Source organism: Daktulosphaira vitifoliae, unplaced genomic scaffold (assembly GCF_025091365.1).
Source record: "Daktulosphaira vitifoliae isolate Bord-2020 unplaced genomic scaffold, ASM2509136v1 Scaffold_2, whole genome shotgun sequence".
Classification (NCBI taxonomy): domain Eukaryota; kingdom Metazoa; phylum Arthropoda; class Insecta; order Hemiptera; family Phylloxeridae; genus Daktulosphaira; species Daktulosphaira vitifoliae.
Genome location: NW_026099573.1, coordinates 10906264 through 10930078, shown reverse-complemented (window position 1 = coordinate 10930078; position 23815 = coordinate 10906264). Strand labels below are relative to the sequence as shown.

The following is a 23815-nucleotide window of genomic DNA, read 5'->3' as shown; positions in this document are numbered from 1 at the left end:
CGGTCAAATCTGTTAAAACTTATCTCAAAAGATCATTTGGTGAGGTTGCTTTAACGTTCGAAGAAATAAACATTGGTCTAGTTAGAGTGGAAGCCTGTTTAAACTTGTGCCCAATTACTCCATTATCGACGGATCCCTCCGACTTAAATGCTCTTACTCCCGCTCATATTTTATTAAACGGTTCATTGAATGAGCTAACTGAGCCCAAGTGTGATCGTTTTTTGTCATTTATATTATAAGTACATTTATATGACTCGGATAATATAAAATGGATTATCTAATTACTTTTTGTTCTCCCACGCTAGTGAGTGTATAAGCTGACCTATTTTCTTTATTCCACTTTTGTGTATAATAGACTAATGCCATAAAAAAAAAAATCAAAAGTGTTAGTAAGTGTATATTATACATTATATTGGGGACATTAGATAATCTTTTTATCATAAAAAGGTGAATAAAAGAGTGAGCAGTAGGAATAAGTTAGAATCAAGGGATTATATAAATTTATTTATTTTAAGGTGAAAATAAGAATATACGGAATATGATAATGGATCTTTTGTTAAAAAAGAATGACTACATACGGTTTGCCATAAAATGTAAAGTGAATAAAAATTACACACGAATGACACTAACCTAAATAATATTAATTCTACTATGAAATGTGCAATGGATTTGGGAGAGGATTTTACGACTCTTGATATATTTTTGATTGTAGTATACATAGGAAACAATGTGTATTTACGAAAATACAACTGTTCGATTGTTTAGCGCCTAGCTTTAATAGCTGAATTATTTTTATATGAATGTTAAATAAAAGTAAAACATTTATGTTAAACACATACTGTTGCGATTAGAATAATGATAAAATAGCTTTTTAAAATTTTAAAATTATTTACATTGAGAAACAATACTATTATTCCCAAGATGAAAATTATTCATCACATATCTTAAATCTATCTTTAATTTTTTATGAAAAGCTTAGAAATATAATTTCTTACCTTGTTTCCAGCTAGTTTGATCGTTTGTTGTACAAAAAAAGAATATATAAAAAGAGCACTGACTTTAATCTACTTATTTATTTTATAATCTTATAAAAATTGTTAAACTTGAAGTATTATTTCACTTAAATTCCTATCCACACTTGGTATCTGAACATATATGTTCTTTTATACTTTATAATAAAAAAATTATAGAGCCCAAGAGATTATGAGAACAAATCTCTAGTGACGTGGCACAAATTATTGTTTTACCAATAATTTCAACCACTTGATGTACTAATGACTTCAATAAACTATCAATATTTTATGAAATTGTGTATTTAATATGAGAGGCTACAGAGTTAGAGACAGCGTGGCTACTCCATCGGAGATAATACTCGTCGATGCACAGCCCTTACGGAGTCTAGAACTGCTTGCCGAAAAGAACGTGACAGAATATGAGAAACAATCCCTAGTGTACACGTCATAAACTATTGTTTTACGAAAAGTTTTAACCACTTGATGTTCTAGGGTAATGATTTCAACAAACCTACAGTATTTTGTGCAACCAATCAAACACTTATCTATCTAAATTTAAGATACACTCTAAACTTGTGCCCAATTACTCTATAATCGACGGATCACTCCGACTTAAATGCTCTTACTCCCGCTCCGTATGTATTAGTATTTTAATTAAAGTGTTAATAGTTGCTGTGTCAATTAAGTGAATTTACCGTTTTCCCTAGTGCCTTCGAAAAACCAATAACCCGTTCGGGTTAAAGTAAATTTTATGCGAGTGGTGTCAATTTTGCGAGCCTGTTGCTAATAACGAGTAGTATGCGCCGTAATGCAAATAAACTAAAAGCGTATGAATATATATTTGTTTGCTTTTCCTCAAAGGCTACCCGTATTGAACTGGTGGGTGATCTTGCCACTGAATCATTTTTGGTACATTAAGAAGATTTGGAAGTCGTCGAGGAGTAGATCGCTATCGGTAATAAAAATAATGCAACGAACTTCGATGGAGCTAACAACAAATAAAAAAGGACTAGCGGTATTGTTCAAAAGAAAACAACATAAAGAATTGTGTCACTGCAATGGGAGTAAGTTGGTATTTTATTTCTGTCCGCAGTTCGCATTTGGCAGTCTGTGGGTAAGTGCGGTCAAATATGTTAAAACTTATCTCAAAAGATCATTTGATGAGGCTGCTTTAACGTTAGAAGAAATAAACACTGGTCTAGTTGGAGTGGACGCCATGGATCCCANCTTGTGCTCAATTACTCCATTATCGACGGATCCCTCCGACTTAAATGCTCTTACTCCCGCTCATATTTTATTAAACGGTTCATTGAATGAGCTAACTGAGCCCAAGTGTGATCGTTTTTTGTCATTTATATTATAAGTACATTTATATGACTCGGATAATATAAAATGGATTATCTAATTACTTTTTGTTCTCCCACGCTAGTGAGTGTATAAGCTGACCTATTTTCTTTATTCCACTTTTGTGTATAGACTAATTTTGAAATTACGTTTTCGTTATAACCATTAAATCTAACTATTTATCATATTAATTAAATAAATTGAAGAGAATTAATTCAAAGTAATATGCTGACAGCTTCTACTAGATCTTTTGACATATTGTTAGGTAAAGTTGAAAAAAAGTAGTTCGATCTTTTAAAAAAAAAAAACAAAATAAAAAGATATGCAATTGACTTATTTGTATTTAACAGATATTCAAAAATATACTTGATAAACAGTACTTGAAAAGTATTATATAAAATATATTTCATTGATTGTGATACAAAGTAAAAGTATTTATATAATATATATCTTTAAATAATATATCTTTGGCTACAACACATAACCATCATTTTTCGTTATCTTAAACGTCATTTTTTGTTAATTTTAAAAACTCTAAAAAATAACACAAATATAACTAAAACAAACGTAGTAGAGTAAGGATCCAATAAAATGAATTTTATTTTTTAATTGTACAGTATTAAAAAAATCTTAAAATTGATTTAACTCTAAATAGTGTAGATATTCTGTTGCTATGCAAAACACTTTGAAATCGTTTGTTTTTACCAAAAATGTACGATTTTTGTCTTTAATGACCCTTAATCACAGAGATTTGGAATTTGGATTTTTCAATTTTTATCCTGAAGTATATTTTATTAGCTAAAATTTAATGAAGGTTCAAAGGAGGTAGGTTTTTTGGAACATTATCAAGAATTTAAAAGAAAAACTTGTGATATGATTTTTAAGACCCATAGAACCTTGGTTATTGACTTTCAAAAAAAGCATATCGTCAGAAAATAAAATATTTAAAGTATTATCAACAAAATTTTCGCAATAATTCGTCCTAATTTTAATATGTTATTTGAATATAAAGTGATATTAAAAAAAATCAACATTAATTGATTTGATACTAATTATACAATTTTAATACATTTCTCTTTATTATCGAAAAAAAGGGCAATCTTTCAAAATTATGGTCCTTATACAATTTATTTTTTAGCTACGTGATGTTGTTAAATTTATAGTGTATATACTTCTTATTCTTCTTATTTTTCCTCGCCTTAATCCCAATTACTTTGGGTTGGCCACTCTTATCCTAAACTTCCATTTGACGCGATCTCCCACATCATCTATGCTCACATCAGCTGTCCTCATACGCATTCAATAACATCCCTCCAACTCTTTTTTTGTCGTCCTCTTCTGAAATAATAATACTTTTTAAGTTCATTCTTTATGCCTTGTAAGGTCGTCAAGTTTGTTTTTTATATACGAACTAATATTTTGAATTTAATAAAATGGTTGAGTTTTTATTTAATAGTATATGTCAATTGATTTTTTAATATAAATATATTTTTATTGGACATAAAATTTAATATTTCAAATTTTCGAATTTATTATTTATATCTAATAAACGAATAAAGTTATATTAATAACTCAAACATTTTATTAAATTCAAAATACGTGTTCCCATTTAAAAAAACAAAATAGACAGCCTTACAAGGCATAAGGGATGAACTTAAAAAGAATTACATAGTTTATAGTTCAAGAATAATGTGTAACTAAAGATACCCCAAAAAAAAAAATGTTCAAATTATATTTATTCTGTAAGTAATTGAGTGGTTTATGATAAAAAAATTATCCTGTAAATATACATATTAGTGTTCATTTAAATCATTATAAGAGCAATACAATTTAATTGCCTATAGTATAGCTTTAGCATTCCATTATATATTCATACATTGTTATGTGAGCGTAGATGATTTGGGAACGCAGTTGGTATTAAGGTGAGAAAAAAGAAGAAGATCAAATAGTATTACTAACAAAAACAGTTCCCTTATTTAAATTTAGTATTCTTAAATTACCCTCAATAGTAATACAGCTGTTTTCTTTTTCTCTTGCTATTTTTTTAATCGCTTCTATATAATTACTAGGATAATCTAACAATTTGTGTTTGTCAAAATATTTCGAAATGTCATTTATATCATTAATAGTGATGAAAGACTTTCCTTTTGATAGAATATTAAAAATTTCAGTATTGCCTGCAGTACTTGTAGACATTTCTTTCTCGTTTTCTTTTTGACTCTTTGGTAAAAATAGACTCAAGAATTTCTCGAGTCCTGTTTGACCATCTATAATTATTCAAAGTGATTCAATTATACATACATAAAATATAATAAATATAATCAAATATAAACATGTACTTTTGTAAAGACATTATATATATAGTTCACGTAAGAAGATATGACAAGAATTATTTTACTAACAAATAATCGATATTCAAATATTCTGACTTAACTGTCCAGTTTTTTAAAAGTTATTTCAAGAAAAAGTGAAAATTAAATAATTCATCCTTGATATTTTTTGGGGCTATTTCCCTTTATTACTTAGACTAAAAAAAATCTTTAAAAAGTGTTGCACTGATAGATTAGGCTAGATACATTTTGTTATTTTTTCACAGAACGTTCCAAACAATTAGTAGGAAGAGCTGTATATAGAAAAATACATGGAAAAGTAAAACTAACTGCTAATCAGATGCAGATCGAAGCTAAAAATTAAGGAGATATAATATACATAAAACTTGTGCATTGAAAAATTAACTGTATAAACATTTAAATATATACGTCAGTAACTTGAATGTATCTATCCCATGTCATTAATTGACGTACCACGAGCTGCGTCAAGGAGGCATGTAATATTTTTTATTGCATTTGTTTGAAACGATACTGTGTTCCCCTAAGCTGCACGTCTTATAATAATCCTAAAGAACAATGTATCGACATGTTAAACGAAAATATGCGGTTGCCAGAAATAAAGTTTGTTTTAATGACACCTTGAGTTGCGCTTTTAATTTCGTATTACACCATCTTTTTTTACATGATTTCCAAAAACTTTCAAAAAATATTCATTTAGTACGTGTCAAGATTAGCTTTATTAAGAAGAGTTGGTAAATTTATTTTGGTAAAAAAAATAAAACTTGTCAAAATACCGACAAATTGGTGACGATAGAAAATTTATTTCTCCCTCCCCAAAAAAATAATATAGGACTACTTATGGTTTGAGTTGAAATCTATTTTAATGTCTCTAATTTTATGATTACCATTTTCAGAGTCAAGGTATTCCATCATATCATCATATTCCTTATCATCTTTATTCTGACCAAGAGATTTAAAAATGTTTTTCAAAATGTCAACAGTTAATTTTTTTGTATCATTAGAAGTTACTCCATTATAAATAGTAGTCAGTAAATCAATTTGCTCATTTGTTATATCATTCTAAAAAATTAAAATTTTATTTTAAAAAATGAATAAAATGGTAAACAACTATGAAAAATTGTTATGTATTATAACAATCCATATAGACTTGTACACCTCAGTCATGAATAGTTTTGTGCGCAGTTATTGAGATTAGATCGGTACCAATGAGTGTATGATAAAATGACGTTAAAAATATAATAAATAAGAATTTTGGTTAACTATTTTAGTAATTATATAGAATTTATATTTTAAGGTTACTTGATTAATAAAATACTCATAGGAAAAACCTTTATGAAGGATTTTTAAAAATATTATGCATGTATTATATTAAATATGTAAAATATTTGTTTTTTCCTATTTCAAAACCATGTAGATTTATTCAGTTATATAATTTACCATCTTTCGTATCCAAATTGAAGGAGTAACTTAAAAATGATTAACAGTAATCGTATTGAATTTGAATATATTTTGTTTTTAGTTATTTAATTTTATGTTTTTTTCTGTACAATTGTTCCAAAGTACTGGGTTTTATATTTACTCTAATGGTATATTTGTATTTGTAGAAATTTATTATTTAATTTATTTATTTATCTAAAAATATCTAATCATATATAAATCAATATATAACCAATATCAAATAAAACCAAAAAAGTATTCTCAAAATCGTTGTTTATTTAGGAGAAAATTATTAGTCAATAATAATTCAACCATTCTGTGTAATAATACCTTTGAAAGTGTTGATCGTATTTCTGGTACATTATTCTCTTCCTATAGAATGATTCATTATTAATATTTTTTATTTTCATTCATTATATTAATACATCAGTAGTGGTCATTTATTTTTTAATTAAATTATAGGTCTAAAAAACGTTTAATTTTTCATAAATCAAGAAATAAATAATAAAACCAATACTATTCTCAAAATTGTATAAGAGAAATTTATTGTTGAACGAAATTTTAATTATTTAAATTATTATTTTATTATTAATTATTTTAATAGTATTACTTTTTGAAGTGTATGTTGTGTTTTTGGTTTATTATGCTCTTCCTATAAAATTTTCAAAATTTCTGTTATTAATATTTAGTCACATAAACCATAAATAATTAATTAATGTTTTCTTATGAATTAATATACGTATATATTTCTATAAAAATAAATGTACTGATCTAGAAAAGAGTATATTACATCCAAACATTAATCTACCTAGGCGTCAATAATTCTTAAATTTTTTGGTAAAATGAATTAAGGAAATGTTTTTATCATATTAATTTGCTGAATGTAAGTTTTTATTAAGTAAACAAACACAATATCACTACTTAATCCCAGTGACAACATTGTAACAAGTCTATTAAATCAGAATTTTATACTGACACGGTACCGTGTCAATACATTACCTCTGTAGACGGTGACTTCTCGTCGGTTTCGCCACTTAAATTGACCTAAACATAAAAGATTATGAAATAGTAAAACAATTCTTCGTTTTCTGGAACTAAATTCTACTAAAAATTTATTTTATTGTAAAAAGTTATTAAAATAATAAAGTATAAAACTTAATAGGTTTAGAGTAATCTTACTTTATTAATGGATTCTATCAACTTTTCATCATTGTTATGATCAACCTAGAAATATACGAGTAATATCAAAGTATAATATTACTGTTGAAAATTGAATAAAATATAGAAATAAAATATAATAAATTACGATCAATTGTGTGGTTTTGTTACTATGTATCGTTCTCACTTATATAGATTGAGGCAGATTTAACTAACAACTTCAATAATTTACAATACAATGAACATTTTTTTTTGATAAATTTTTTTAAATTATATTATTTAGAAATGTGTTATATAGTAACCCGTTAAAATATATATATATTGTATATATTCCTAATGATTTAGCCGACGGTGTTTATTATATATAATTATAAATGTTTAATGATGTTATTCTCTATGATTAATTGTATAATTCTAAACAATCTATATATATTTTAAGAAAATTTTTTTTTGCATTGTTATGAAATTTATTGAAGCTTTTTTATGGTGTTATAATTTGAATTACCTTTTATACGGGTTATAGTTTATGAAAAAAAAAAAACCAAGCACAGTGGTGACATGGCATACTANGTTATAGTTTATGAAAAAAAAAAAACCAAGCACAGTGGTGACATGGCATACTACAATGATATATAACAGTAATTAAAATCACTTAAAAAAAAAAACGCTTTGAAGCAAATTTTTAGATAGCGTTTAATTTTAAAAAATTGGTGGATTATTCCAAAAGCTACATGATTTGCTATTTTCTTATTAATATCCTGAATGAAAAAGAGATTATTAAAAAATATTATTTCTTATAAAAAAAATTGTTGATCCATACACTTTTTAATAAGTAATAGCATTTTAGTGTTAAAAATTAAAAAAATAAAATCGAGAATTTTCACACAAAAATAGCATTTGATAGCCATTTTCACCGTAAAAACAAAATAAAGTCCAACATTTTTTTTTTAATATTAAAGTATATTACTTAAACTTTAATTTAAGATATATAAAAGTGTCAGATCTTCCGGAACATTTTCAAAAGTTAAGTTGAAAAAGTTAATTTTTTGTAAAAAAAGCTACCATTTTGAAACCCTTTCCTGTGGGCTGTTAAAGGGTCAAATGTTCACAAAAATATATAAAATGATAGGTCAATATTTAAGGTATCTATAAAAAAAAAAAATGATATTGATTCGGTCATTTTTAAAAATGTTATGGCAATTTTAAGTAAAAAAAATTGAAAAAATATCGAAAATTAGCGATTTTTAAATTTGTAATTTTTTGGGAGATTTCCCCCGTTTACGGGGAACGAGGGAATTTTTTTCAATTTTTGAGGGTAATGACTTCGACTAGATACGATTTGTGATCTTTTGACATATTGTTCATCAAAATCGGTCCAGCGAGAGCTGAGATTGGGCGTTCACAGACACAAAAAAAAAAAAAAATAAAAAAATAAAAAAATAAAAAAAAAACACATCATAGTAAAATTAATACCTTCTCAGCTTCGCATCGAAGTTAAAAAAAAAAAAATACATCTTAGTAAAACCAATACCTTCCTCAGCTTCGCATCTATGCTAAAAATTATAAAATGATTTTACCTCAACAGATTTTGATAAAGATCCGGCTTTTATATTTTTGACACGTCTTTTTTTCCCGGCTAATGATAACGTTATACATATATATATGCATATTAATAATAATATATTATTACAACNAAGGGTCAAATGTTCACAAAAATATATAAAATGATAGGTCAATATTTAAGGTATCTATAAAAAAAAAAAATGATATTGATTCGATCATTTTTAAAAAAGTTATGCNTTTTGATAAAGATCCGGCTTTTATATTTTTGACACGTCTTTTTTTCCCGGCTAATGATAACGTTATACATATATATATGCATATTAATAATAATATATTATTACAACGCATTTTTCAAAATGTACTTTTTAGAAGCTTTACAATATAAAATTATACTAACGAAGTAAGAATATAATGTGTGTAAATAAAATATTTTTTCAGAGTAATAGCAATTATATAGAATGATTTTTATTTGTATATATTGTTTAACTAATTTGACACTTATAAATTGTAAATTGTAAATGTTATAAAAAACATTTACACAAATATTACATAAAGTACATAAATTATTCTTTTACAAAATACTAATGTCCTCCATATAACATAAATCAAAATGTTTTTAAATATTTTAACATAACTGTCAAAATTTTTTACTAACTATTTTCAAAATAAAAATTATAATTATAATTTTATTTTAGAGAATGTATTAATTTTATGATTATTAAACTGCCCCAGTCTACCCTTAAAATATGTGAACAAAACATGCTGATTTACTTAATTTTAAACATATTTACACATATTATTAATTAATATTAAATATGTATATAAATAAAAGGACATGTGTTTGTACTTAATGCATTACTACACCATTTATTTGACTTCCATGTTTTATACATTGAGAAATTATTAAGTACATTCTCGCAATGGTTTCTTGCATAGTTAGGTACATTTATTTTACGATAAGTGGCAGATCACAGCAACTCGAGATTAGTTGGAATGAATTGGGTGTTAATAAAATTTATAGAAAATTATTAACGTTCATATAAAAGGGTAAATATTTATTTATTATAGTACAGAAATAAATTATTTTTATTAAAGCAATTTTGGTCATAGTTATACGCAACATTACAAAATGTTATAATAAAATAAATATAAATCTGACAGCTTACAAATAATTTTTATTAATTTATTAATATTCCCGCTCACCCTCCAAACATATTCCTATCATTCCGTATGTATTAGTGTTTTAATTAAAGTGTTAATAGTTGCCGTGTCAATTAAGTGAATTTACCGTTTTCCCTAGTGCCTTCGAATAACAAATAACGCGTTCTGGTTAAAGTAAATTTTATGCGAGTGGTGTCAATTTTGCGAGCCTGTTGCTAATAACGAGTAGTATGCGCCGTAATGCGAATAAACTAAAAGTGTATGAATGTATTTTTGTTTGCTTTTCCTCAAAGGCTACCCGTATTGAACTGGTGGGTGATCTTGCCACTGAATCATTTTTGGTACATTAAGAAGATTTGGAAGTCGTCGAGGAGTAGATCGCTATCGGTAATAAAAATAATGCAACGAACTTCGATGGAGCTAACAACAAATAAAAAAGGACTAGCGGTATTGTTCAAAAGAAAACAACATAAAGAATTGTGTCACTGCAATGGGAGTAAGTTGGTATTTTATTTCTGTCCGCAGTTCGCATTTGGCAGTCTGTGGGTAAGTGCGGTCAAATATGTTAAAACTTATCTCAAAAGATCATTTGATGAGGCTGCTTTAACGTTAGAAGAAATAAACATTGGTCTAGTTGGATGGAAGCCTCTTTAAACTTGTGCTCAATTACTACATTATCGACGGATCTCTCCGACTTAAATGCTCTTACTCCCGCTCATATTTTTAATAAACGGTTCATTGAATGAGCTAACTGAGCCCAAGTGTGATCATTTTTTGTCATTTATATTATAAGTACATTTATATGACTCGGATAATACAAAATGGATAATCTAATTACTTTTTGAAAAGTAACTTCTAAGAAAAAAAAAACAAAATAAAAAGATATTTGCAATTGCTTTATTTGTATCTTAACTTATATTCAAATATATACTTGATAAACAGTATTTGAAAAGTAATATATAAAATATATTTCATTGATTGTGATACAAAGTAAAAATATTTAATAATATATCTTTGGCTATATTAACATAACCATCAGTTTTCGTTTTCCAAATTTATTAAATTTTGGAAATCTGAAAAATAACATAAATATAAATAAAACAAACGTAGTATAGTAAAGATCCAATAAAATGAATTTGTTTTTTTTAATTATACAGTATTAAAAAAATCTTAAAATTTATTTAACTCTATTAGTATAGATATTCTATGTATAATGATCCTTAATCATCGAGTTTTAGAATAATTTTTCAATTTTTATCCTGAAGTATATTTTATTAGCTAAAATTTAATGAAGGTTCAAAGGAGGTAGGTTTTTTGGAACATTATCAAGAATTTAAAAGAAAAACTTGTGATATGATTTTTAAGACCCATAGAACCTTGGTTATTGACTTTCAAAAAAAGCATATCGTCAGAAAATAAAATATTTAAAGTATTATCAACAAAATTTTCGCAATAATTCGTCCTAATTTTAATATGTTATTTGAATATAAAGTGATATTAAAAAAAATCAACATTAATTGATTTGATACTAATTATACAATTTTAATACATTTCTCTTTATTATCGAAAAAAAGGGCAATCTTTCAAAATTATGGTCCTTATACAATTTATTTTTTAGCTACGTGATGTTGTTAAATTTATAGTGTATATACTTCTTATTCTTCTTATTTTTCCTCGCCTTAATCCCAATTACTTTGGGTTGGCCACTCTTATCCTAAACTTCCATTTGACGCGATCTCCCACATCATCTATGCTCACATCAGCTGTCCTCATACGCATTCAATAACATCCCTCCAACTTTTTTTTGGTCTTCCTTCAAAATTCATTTTTATAAGTATTTTTACAACTTCTGATTCCTCTCCCCTCATAATATGCTAAAATGTTTATATCTAGTACTCTCATATCTTATAAATAAATTTTATAGAAATATATTTATAATATGTTTTATGTTATTGTTCATCAATAANTCTCATATCTTATAAATAAATTTTATAGAAATATATTTATAATATGTTTTATGTTATTGTACATCAATAAATATAATTATTCATTTAAATCATGATAGGAGCAATAAATTTTAATTGCTTATAGTATAGCTTTAATATCCATTATATATCCATACTTTGTTATTAAATGCGATATGAAGACGGCTTATGTGAGCGTAGATGATTTGGGAACGCAGTTGGTATTAAGGTGAGAAAAAAGAAGAAGATCAAATAGTTTCACTGTCAAAAAAAGTTCCCTTATTTAAATTTAGTATTCTTAAATTACCCTCAAAAGTAATACGGCTTTTTTCTTTTTTTCTTGCTATGTTTTTAAACGCTTCTATATATTTATTAGGACAACCTAACAATTTTGTATTCTTAACAAATTTTGAAATGCTATTTATATCATTAAGAGTGATGTAAGACTTTCCATTTGATAATTTATGAAAAATATCTTTTTCGTTTGAAGTACTTTCGGACATTGTTGTCTCGTTTTCTTTTTGACCCTTTGGTGAAAATAAACTCAAAAATTTCTCGAGTCCTGTTTGATCATCTATAATTATTCAAAAATGATTAAATTACATACACATAAAAAAAATAAATATAATCAAATACAACAGTGTACTATTAAGTTTGTACAGACATTATATATATATAGCTTATATAGTATACAAAATAAGATATAAGAGATAAATTATTTTACAAACGAATAGTTGACGTTTAAATAGTCTGACCTAACAGTCCAGTTTTTTAAAGTTATTTCAAAAGTAAATGAGCCTTTAAAAAGAGTAGCGCGGATAGAATCCACTGAATACATTTTGTGATATTTTAACGTAACATTAAAAAAAAATCAGTTAGGAGGAATCTAACGTATAAAGAAAAAGAAATTATTATGTCAGTGTCTCGAAGTGTTTATGTGATCTCGACCTTAACCCGACTTTAATGTATTTCAAATCTCTTGTCCGACTATGGACAAGGCATTAGTAGAACGGAACAACCCGGCCTATTGCCTCATCATCACCACCATCAGTAATTGGCCGCTCACCACAGGGTCAGGCTGGCCGCCGAATCACCACGATGATCTCGCTCATAAGGGTAAGTCGATTATAATAAATGGTAGTACAGTGGGGTCGCAGCACAGTGTGAACGTGGTATAGTAGTGTAACGTACAGATTATTCGTCCTTTACCAACATTAGCATTTCAATACCACACTAGTGCCTGATCAGCACAAACGTCCCTACGACCTAACTACGGGTATGCGGGACGCGCGGGTGTAAACAAAACCGATGATATTCTTCTTCATTAAATAAATATATAACGACAGGCAGTCGACATTTTACCACGCTCGCGGCTACTCATTTTTAGCTTCGATGCGAAGCTGAGAAGGCATTGGTTTTACTAAGATGTGTCTTTTTTTTTTTTGTGTCTGTTATCACTTTTTCTCAGCTCTCACCGAACCGATTTCTTTCAATGATACGTCAAAAGATCACAAATTGTATCTAGTCGAAGACATTACCCTTAAAAATTGAAAATTTTCTCTCGTTCACCGTAAATGGGGAAAACCTCCAAAAAAATTACAAATTTAAAAATCGCTAATTTTCGAAATTTTTTCAATTTTTTTTACTTAAAACTGCCATAACTTTTTCGAAAATGAATAAATCAATATAATTTTTTTTATATAGATGCATAATATCAATACCTTTCATTTGGTATATTTTTTTCATAAATTTAACCCTTAACCTGCCCACAAGGGGGGATTTAAAATGACAACTTTTTCAACTAACTTTTGAAAATGTTCCGGAAGGTCTGACACTTTTATATATATCTTAAATTAAAGCTAATGTAATGTTCTTTATTATGCAAAAAAAAAATTTTGGACTTTATTTTATCTTCACGGTAAAAATGGCTACCGAATGCTATTATTGTGTGAAAATTCTCAATTTTATTATTACATTTTTAACTTTATAATGCTATAACTTATTGAAAAGTGTATGGGTCAACATAATTTTTTTATGAGAAATAATATTTTTTAATAATCCCTTTTTTATTCGACATAATTTATCTGAATCAGGATATTAATAACGAACTAGCACATTATGTTGTTTTTGGTATAATCCACCATTTTTTTAAAATTAAACACTATCTAAAGATTTGCATCGAAGCGTTTTTTTTGATAGTGATTTTAATCACTGTCAGATATCATAATACTTGATCCAACTATGCCACGTCACTACTGTGCTGCGATCCCCCTGTGCTGGGTTTTTTTTATTACATATTATATTTGTTATTAACTTAATTCCGACAATATTATCTTCTACTATTAATTTAAATATTATTATTTATTTTACATAATACAACAATAGAAATAGAAACAACAACATTAGAAATTACAATAATTATAGGCGTGAAAATTATTACATAGTGCGTAACGAAAACACTAACAAAGTTTAAACAATATACTTATTTCCTGATACAATCAAAAGACGAAAATTAAACAATTGCAAAACTCAAATTTTAACGAATACTTCAAAAATTTCTGATAGCTGCAATATTAAACATTTTCATTTCAAATCGCAAATTTACAATAAACTTATTACAAAAAACGTCTGGATCTATTTGTCAACCGATCAAATATATATTTCGATAATATGTAGACTTACACATATACCGCGGATATTAACGCCACCGGAATCTTGACAATCGACGTAGGTTGTCAATTCCATACTCCATCGGACATTTTACAGTCACGGTCTTCCAAAACAAAATCTTATCGTGTAGATTTTGTCTCACAATTTAACATTTCGTTACACTCATCGATTATTAATAAAATTAACAAGATAAAACATTCCTCGATTATTAAGAAACCCGCGATTCAACCGATTCAGCCTGATTTAAATGCGCTTGACAAATTTTCAAAACCACTCGGCGACTTGATTGACGTTATAGATATAGCTGAGAGAAATATTAAATTCGAGACGACAATTAACGATAGTAAAATACTTTTTTTCATACTATTATTTTTGTTAGGATATTTAATCCACTATATTTTAGGCAAATATATTTTGCGAAAATGTAGACGCGAACCAAACCCACGACTAACGCGCGTAAGAACGGAATCCCCTATCGATTAATTATTTATGACATAAATATATTTACAATAATATTAAAGAAAAAAAAATTTCCTTAATAGCATGGCACAAGAACAATATACATTGAACGGTACTGAACTGACTACGGTGGGCAGTCTAATCGAAAAGTTCTTTGGAGAACCCGGTGCGGTGTTTGCCCACTGTACCAGTTCAGACTTCGACCACCCCCGCAGAATGACAAGGTGGGTTGCTCGGGAATTCGCGTCGTCCGTCAAGAAACCGGTAAGTTCCAATCGGGTTTCGGCTTACTTTTGCATATAACGAAAAAATTCAAATAAAGTACTCACTATTCTCACAAAATCAAACTATAGTAAAAAACCCTCTATCTACGACTTCGAATCTGGCATCTCCCAACTTTCGGATTTTTTACTATTAAATAACATACGGGGGTTACCTTGCCACCGATCGGAATGTACTGCGACCAAATTCCTATTGAAATAAGAGCGCGCCTGATTTACCATCATTTACTGTGCCGGGGACTAAATGTAAGAATATGCGCAACGGACCTGCTCTACCGCTATCACTTGTGCCATCAGTTCCATCTGCTAGAACATCGACATTTCATTAAAAACAATCATTATACATAATTTAACACGGCCGCCGGGGATTGACGGCCGGTTATAGAAAGTGTACCGGAAATCATGTGAAAAAAAGAGGCACGGTACGGGATTAGAACCCGCGACCCAAGGCGTCGTATAGACAAACCTTACCACTAGGCCACCGTGCACTTATGATTCAGATCATAAGTACATACACTTNCCACCGTGCACTTATGATTCAGATCCCGATACACTTTCATATAGGTTGATAACGTGATGTGCGGCTGAGGGAAACACGGTACCGTGTCAAATTATATTTTTGTATTTTGTATTATATATTTATTTATTAATTTTTTTCATTTCTCAATCTTGCAATTAATTACAAAAGCATTCATAATCATTCTTAGAGTTTATTTTAATATTACACAGTTTACTATATTCAATTACAATGCCAGCCGTTTAACATCTAACTTCGATATTTCGCCAAACATTTATTTTGCATAAAGGTTTTTGGGTCTTAAGACTTATAAAGTCCAGTTAACACAAGAACTCAAGCCTGCCGATCATCAACAACGTGGTATCTTTGCTGATTGGGTCGTTGAAATGCATGTAAATGATCCGGAATTCCATCGAAAAATTATTTTGAGTGATGAGGCCCATTTCCACCTCGGTGGCTTCGTCAACAAGCAGAATTGTCTCATATGAGACTTAGAAAACCGAAGAGTTATTGTTGAAAAGCCTCTCTATCCTCAATGTGTAACTGTTTGGTGCGGTTTATGGTTCGTTGGAGTCATTGAACCTTAATTTTCCGAAAATGAGGCTGGAGCAACAGTTACGGTGAATGGATTGCGCTATTGAGAGATGATTAATGATTTTTTATGGCCGGAATTGGCTGGTATTGATCTGGACAACGTTTACTTTCAACAAGATGGCACCACGTGCCACAGAAGCAACGAAGCTATTGATATTTTACGTGAAAAGTTTCTGGACCGTGTTATCTCTCGAAGAGGTGATCAAAATTGGCCACCGAGATCTTGTGATTTAAAATCTTGCGACTTCTTTCTTTGGGGCCACGTGAAAGAGAAGGTCTACGCAAACAGCCCAGCGTTGACTCAAGACCTGAAAGATGGAATTCGTGAGGCTATCGAGGACTTATGGCAGCCACTTTGCGATTTGGTTATGAAAAATTTCATGCAAAGGATATTGTCCTGTAAGCGTGGTCGTGATGGTCATTTGCCTGATGTTATTTTCCACTATTAACGGCATACCTCTTTATAATGAAATAAACAGCCGATCGTTTATATTAAAAAATGACATTTTTTTTTGAATATCAAAATAACACCTCTTATTGGAAAACCCATTATTAAGAGATCCGCCCATGTTTACACCGTTTAGCTCTCATTCATATATTTGCTTATTCCATATAATTCATAGCGCGTACATTAAATAGATTGCAAACAATTGGTACGCTTATTAAAGCATTTTACTATTTTGTATGGTATATCGTAGTGGTGTGTACACATATATATTATTAATAAATGAGTTAGCTTCAGAAGTCAATAAAGGAAAAAATCTCGACAAATTAAACAGCTGTTTTCACAGCTACCTTAATAACATATGCGCAAGTCTGCCACTTCAAGAACTCACTATTATAATTTTTTTTTCTTATTACGCGTATATATATAATAAAAATTGATCACTTGTGGCTAATTAATTAAGTAAAATTAAAACTATATTAAAAATATTATTAATTTAAAAAAATAAAAAATATTAAACTCAAAGCCACAAAAAAATTAATGAAAAGTCGCGGATACGTATTTCAGAAATAATGTTACCATTATCAACGCTAAACACATACTGACAGTATGTGATGTACAGTAATTCCAAAAGCTACATGATTTGCTAGTTCCTAATTAATATCCTGAATGAAAAATGGATATAAATATTATTATAGGGAAAAATATTATTTCTTATAAAAAAAATTGTTTATCCATACACTTTTCAATAAGTTATAACATTTTAGAGTTAAAAATTAAAAAAATAAAATCGAGAATTTACACACAAAAATAGCATTCGGTAGCCATTTTCACCGTGAAAACAAAATAAAGTCCAACATTTTTTTTTTTAATATTAAAGCATATAACATAAACTTTAATTGAAGATATATAAAAGTGTCAGACCTTCCGGAACACTAACAAAAGTTAAGTGTAAAAGTAAATTTTTGTGAAAAAGTTATCATTTTAAATCGCCCCCTGTGGGCAGATAAAGGGTTAGATTTAAAATAAATATATGCCAAATTATAGGTAAAGACATCAAGCATTTATGAAAAAAAATTTATATTGATATGTTTATTTTTGAAAAAGTTACGGCAATTTTTAGTAAAAACAATTGAAAAATTTTCGAAAATTAGCGATTTTTAAATTTGTAATTTTTTTGGAGGTTTCCCCTATTTACGGGTAATGAGGGAAATTTTTTCAATTTTTAAGGGTAAGGACTTCGGCTGGATACGATTTGTAATCTTTTGTCGTATCGTTGAAAGAAATCCGTTCGGTGAGAGCTGAGAAAAGTGGTAACAGACACAAAAAAAAAAAAAAATAAAAAAAATATACACATCTTAGTAAAACCAATACCTTCTCAGCTTCGCATTAATAAGCATTTAATAAATAAATAAATTAGCATTAATAAATTAGCTAATATTATTGTTGAAAAATGAATACAAAATAAAAATAAAATATAATATTTTACGATCAATTGTGTGGTATTGTTCTCACTTCTATAGAATGAGACAGATTTAACTAACAACTCCAATAATTTACAATACAATGAACATTTTTTAAAAAAAGTTATGGAAGTTTTAATTAAATATGTTAGATTCGCATCGAAGCTAACATTGCAAAATAAAACTAATTGGTTATCAGCTACGGATCGAAGATGAAAATAAAGGAAATATAATATACATAAATCTTGAGCATTGAAAAATTAACTGTATATACTGTTAAATGTATAAACATTTAAATATATATGTCAGTATCTTGAATGTATCTATTCCATATCATAAGTTTTAAATTTTTAGCGTCGATGCGAAGCTGAAAATGTATTAATTTTACTACAATGTGTTTTATTTGTATCTGTTACCACTTTTTCTCAGCACTCACCGAACTGATTTTTTTGAACGATACGTCAAAAGATCACAAATTGTATCTAGTCGGAGACATAATGCACAAAAATTGATAAAATTTCACTCGTTCTTGGTAAATGGGGGGAATCTCCAAAAATATTACAACTTAACGTTTAAAGTGTTCCGGAAAGTTGATATTTTGTATATATCTTAAATTAAAGCTTATATAATATATTTTATTACAGAAAAAAAATGTTAAACTTTATTTTGTCTTCACGGTGAAAATGGTCATCAAAGTTAATTAATGAAAGTCTTCTTTAGATTTTTAACTTTATAAGGCATACATTTTTGAAAAGTGTATGTATTATATTATGTATATAAATATATATATATATTACATTTATAAATCATTAAACTTGTAACCAGGATATTAATAAGAAAATAACAAATCATAGAGCTTTTGGACTAATCCACAAATTTTTTTTAATTAAACACTACCTACAGATTTGCATTGAAGCGTTTTTTATGGTAGTGATTTTTATCACTGTTCTATATCATTATACTTTACCCACGTTATCACTAAGCCGCGACCCCACTGTGCTGGGTATTTAACAACTGCGTCAAGGTGACGGGCAATATTTATTTTTGTTTGAAACTGTACTGTGTTCCCCTAAGATGCACGTCTTATAATAATCCTAAAGAACAATGTATCGACATGTTAAACGAATATATGCGGTTGCCAGAAATAAAGTTTGTTTCCATGACACCTTGAGTTGCACTTCTAATTTCGTATTGTACCATCTTTTTTTACATGATTTCCAAAAACTTTCAAAAAGTCTTCATTTAGTACGTGTCAAGATTAGCTTTATTAAGAAGAGTCGGTAAATTTATTTAGGTAAAATAAAATAAAACTTGTCAAAATACCGACAAATTGATGACGATAGAAAATTTATTTCTCCCTCCCCAAAAAAATAATTTAGGACTACTTATGGTTCGAGTTGAAATCTATTTTAATGTCTCTAATTTTATAATTACCATTTTCAGAGTCAAGGTATTCCATCATATCATCATATTCCTTATCATCTTTATTCTGACCAAGAGATTTAAAAATGTTTTTCAAAATGTCAACAGTTAATTTTTTTGTATCATTAGAAGTTACTCCATTATAAATAGTAGTCAGTAAATCAATTTGCTCATTTGTTATATCATTCTAAAAAATTAAAATTTTATTTTAAAAAATGAATAAAATGGTAAACAACTATGAAAAATTGTTATGTATTATAACAATCCATATAGACTTGTACACCTCAGTCATGAATAGTTTTGAGCGCAGTTATTGAGATTAGATCGGTACCCATGAGTGTATGATAAAATGATGTTAAACATATAATAAATAAGAATTTTGGTTAACTATTTTAGTAATTATATAGAATTTATATTTTAAGGTTACTTGATTAATTAAATACTCAAAGAAAAAATCTTTATCAAGGATTTTTAACAATATTATANTATGACATTTTACTCATAAAATTTGTTCTAGAAAATAAAATTATAAACGTTTTTTAAAGGAAAATATATTTTAGCAACTTTAAATGTTCATCAAATATGCAAATAAACTGTAAATATTTCTATTTTGATCAATCGAAAATTAATTGTATATTCTGTAAATTTTTAGACAGACTAATGGAATTATCAAAAAAGTTGTTAGTAGTTAAATACGAAAAATATTTAAATTTACAATTTCTATATTATGTATTTTTTCTGCGAGTTTATTTTTACGAGTTATAAGCAAATTACCCAAAAACTACGCTTTAATTTTCAATTTAACTACGCTTTTTAATTTAATTTTCAACCAAAAATAGGCCTGGGTAAAAATCATTTGAAATTTTTTTTGGTTCATTTTTACAAATTTGTCAACAACAATAAAGGTTGACTAAAGAACTTTTTAAAAACATTCTATTCAACTTTAACTTTATTAAAACCTAGCTAAAAATACTACTTCAATTTAAATAAAAGAAGATTTCTACCTTTATAAAGGATAATTTCATATTTTAATAAAAACAGATAAATCGAGAAATATATGAAACTAAAAAATATTTAAATTGATTTTCTTGACATAATAAAGAATTCGAGTTAGAGTAGGTTACTCAAGGGATCACTACACTACCATCTTTTGACTATAAAAACCTATCTGCGACACTATACTAAAGATTCTCACTATATTGCATTTAGTATTAATTTTTATTTAATTTGGATTTAGAATATTTTTCAGTATAAAATTAATTATCTTTTTTTTTAAATAAATATTTACCTTTTTTTATTAAGTTTGAAAATTTTAATGAATTTATTAATATATAGTTTAAGAACTATCAGTTGATTTATTTTTAATGAATGTTATTAATTATCCATATATTTTATTAACACCCAATTCAATCCAACTAACTTCGAGTTACTATGATCGGCCACTTATTGTAAGATTAATGTACCTAATTATCCAAGAAACTTTTGCGAGAATGTACTCAATAATTTCTCAATGTATAAAACATGGAGGTCAGATAAATGGTGTAGTAATGCATTAAGTACAGACACATGTCCTTTTATTTATGTACATATTTAATATTAATTACTAATATGTGTAAAAATGTTTAAAATTAAGTAAATCAGGAGGTTTTGTTCATATATTTTAAGGGTAGACTGGGGCAGTATTATAATCATAAAATTAATACATTCTCTAAAACAAAATAAAAATTATAATTTTTATTTTGAAAATAGTAAGTAAAAAATTTTGACATTTATGTTAAAATATTAAAAAAACATATTGATTTGTGTTATATGGAGGACATAGTATTTTGTAAAACAATAATTTCTGAAGTTGCATATAAAAATATTAATTTTATTTACATCTTAAATGCTATTTTGATAAAAATAGTAATATTTGTGTAAATGTTATAAAAACATTTACAATTTACAATTAATAAGTGTCAAATTATTTAAAAAAAATTAACAAATAAAAATCATTCTATATAAAGCTATTTTTCTGAAAAAATATTTTATTTACACACATTATATTCTTACTTCGTTAGTATAATTTTATATTGTAAAGCTTCTAAAAAGTACATTTTGAAAAATGCATTGTAAAAATATATTATTATTAATATGCATATGTATATGTATTACGTTATCATTGGCCGGGAAAAAAAGACGTGTCAAAAATGTAAAAGGCGGATCTTCATCAAAATCTGTTGAGGTAAAATGATTTTATAATTTTTTTTTTATAAACTATAACCCGTATAAAAGGTAATTTAAATTATAACACCATAAAAAAGCTTCAATTAAAAAATTAATTATTGAGAATAGCTATGGACCTAACTATTATTTAAAAAAAAAATCAACTGAAAGTATTAACTGGATCAAAAGTTATTTAAGTTGTCAGTGAGTGGTGGGCCACCCTGTATATATATTGTACATATTCTTAATGATTTAGCCAACGGTGATTATTACATATAATTATAAATGTTTAATGATGTTATTCTCTAAGATTAATTGTATAATTCTAAATAATCTATGTATATATTTTGAGAAAATAATTTTTTTATATTGTTATGAAATTTATTGAAGCTTTTTTATGGTGTTATAATTTAAATTACCTTTTATACGGGTTATAGTTTATAAAAAAAAAATTATAAAATCATTTTACCTCAACAGATTTTGATGAAGATCCGCCTTTTACATTTTTGACACGTCTTTTTTTCCCGGCCAATGATAACGTAATACATATACATATGCATATTAATAATAATATATTTTTACAATGCATTTTTCAAAATGTACTTTTTAGAAGCTTTACAATATAAAATTATACTAACGAAGTAAGAATATAATGTGTGTAAATAAAATATTTTTTCAGAAAAATAGCTTTATATAGAATGATTTTTATTTGTTAATTTTTTTTAAATAATTTGACACTTATTAATTGTAAATTGTAAATGTTTTTATAACATTTACACAAATATTACTATTTTTATCAAAATAGCATTTAAGATGTAAATAAAATTAATATTTTTATATGCAACTTCAGAAATTATCGTTTTACAAAATACTATGTCCTCCATATAACACAAATCAATATGTTTTTTTAATATTTTAACATAAATGTCAAAATTTTTTACTTACTATTTTCAAAATAAAAATTATAATTTTTATTTTGTTTTAGAGAATGTATTAATTTTATGATTATAATACTGCCCCAGTCTACCCTTAAAATATATGAACAAAACCTCCTGATTTACTTAATTTTAAACATTTTTACACATATTAGTAATTAATATTAAATATGTACATAAATAAAAGGACATGTGTCTGTACTTAATGCATTACTACACCATTTATCTGACCTCCATGTTTTATACATTGAGAAATTATTGAGTACATTCTCGCAAAAGTTTCTTGGATAATTAGGTACATTAATCTTACAANTTTTATACATTGAGAAATTATTGAGTACATTCTCGCAAAAGTTTCTTGGATAATTAGGTACATTTATTTTACGATAAGTGGCAGATCACAGCAACTCGAAGTTAGTTGGATTGAATTGGGTGTTAATAAAATATATGGATAATTAATAACATTCATTAAAAATAAATCAACTGATAGTTCTTAAACTATATATTAATAAATTCATTAAAATTTTCAAACTTAATAAAAAAAGGTAAATATTTATTTAAAAAAAAAGATAATTAATTTTATACTGAAAAATATTCTAAATCCAAATTAAATAAAAATTAATACTAAATGCAATATAGTGAGAATCTTTAGTATAGTGTCGCAGATAGGTTTTTATAGTCAAAAGATGGTAGTGTAGTGATCCCTTGAGTAACCTACTCTAACTCGAATTCTTTATTATGTCAAGAAAATCAATTTAAATATTTTTTAGTTTCATATGTTTCTCGATTTATCTGTTTTTATTAAAATATGAAATTATCCTTTATAAAGGTAG

The 23815-nt window shown here is 27.0% G+C and overlaps 2 protein-coding genes across 3 annotated transcripts; both read right to left on the bottom strand.

The window, feature by feature from the left end:
• Positions 1-2680: 2680 nt before the first annotated feature.
• On the bottom strand, positions 2681-22726 carry LOC126897508 (calmodulin-4-like). 2 transcript variants are annotated; one of them, XM_050671182.1, is made up of 9 exons: positions 9211-9276; positions 8881-8996; positions 7325-7369; positions 7145-7189; positions 6756-6797; positions 6476-6517; positions 5593-5767; positions 4358-4624; positions 2681-2891 (listed from the first exon to the last, which is right to left on the bottom strand). In XM_050671182.1, exons 1-9 carry the CDS (start codon positions 9212-9214, stop codon positions 2860-2862), a joined length of 768 nt encoding a protein of 255 aa, XP_050527139.1. In that variant the 5' UTR covers positions 9215-9276; the 3' UTR covers positions 2681-2859. The 2 variants fall into 2 exon arrangements, with proteins under 2 accessions (XP_050527139.1, XP_050527138.1); XM_050671181.1 differs by lacking the exons at positions 8881-8996; positions 9211-9276 and adding an exon at positions 22517-22726.
• Positions 10903-20056, bottom strand: LOC126897514 (uncharacterized). Its single transcript, XM_050671190.1, has 3 exons — positions 19855-20056; positions 12299-12565; positions 10903-11100 (listed from the first exon to the last, which is right to left on the bottom strand). Exons 1-3 carry the CDS (start codon positions 19880-19882, stop codon positions 11063-11065), a joined length of 333 nt encoding a protein of 110 aa, XP_050527147.1. The 5' UTR covers positions 19883-20056; the 3' UTR covers positions 10903-11062.
• Positions 22727-23815: the final 1089 nt, after the last annotated feature.

What these genes read in the sequence shown, in the direction of transcription:
- LOC126897514 (XM_050671190.1), bottom strand. Translation starts at nt 19,882, where the DNA reads ATGATGGAATACCTTGACTCTGAAAATG. An exon ending in ATACCTTGACTCTGAAAATG is followed by an intron (nt 12,566 to 19,854) that starts GTAATTATAAAA and finishes GAATAATTATAG; the next exon opens with ATGATCAAACAGGACTCGAG. An exon ending in AAGCCGTATTACTTTTGAGG is followed by an intron (nt 11,101 to 12,298) that starts GTAATTTAAGAA and finishes GTTATTTTTCAG; the next exon opens with ATTTCCAAAATTTAATAAAT.
- LOC126897508 (XM_050671181.1), bottom strand. Translation starts at nt 22,636, where the DNA reads ATGCATTGTAAAAATATATTATTATTAATATGCATATGTATATGTATT. An exon ending in ATACCTTGACTCTGAAAATG is followed by an intron (nt 4,625 to 5,592) that starts GTAATCATAAAA and finishes GAATAATTATAG; the next exon opens with ATGGTCAAACAGGACTCGAG. An exon ending in CAGCTGTATTACTATTGAGG is followed by an intron (nt 2,892 to 4,357) that starts GTAATTTAAGAA and finishes GTTATTTTTTAG; the next exon opens with AGTTTTTAAAATTAACAAAA.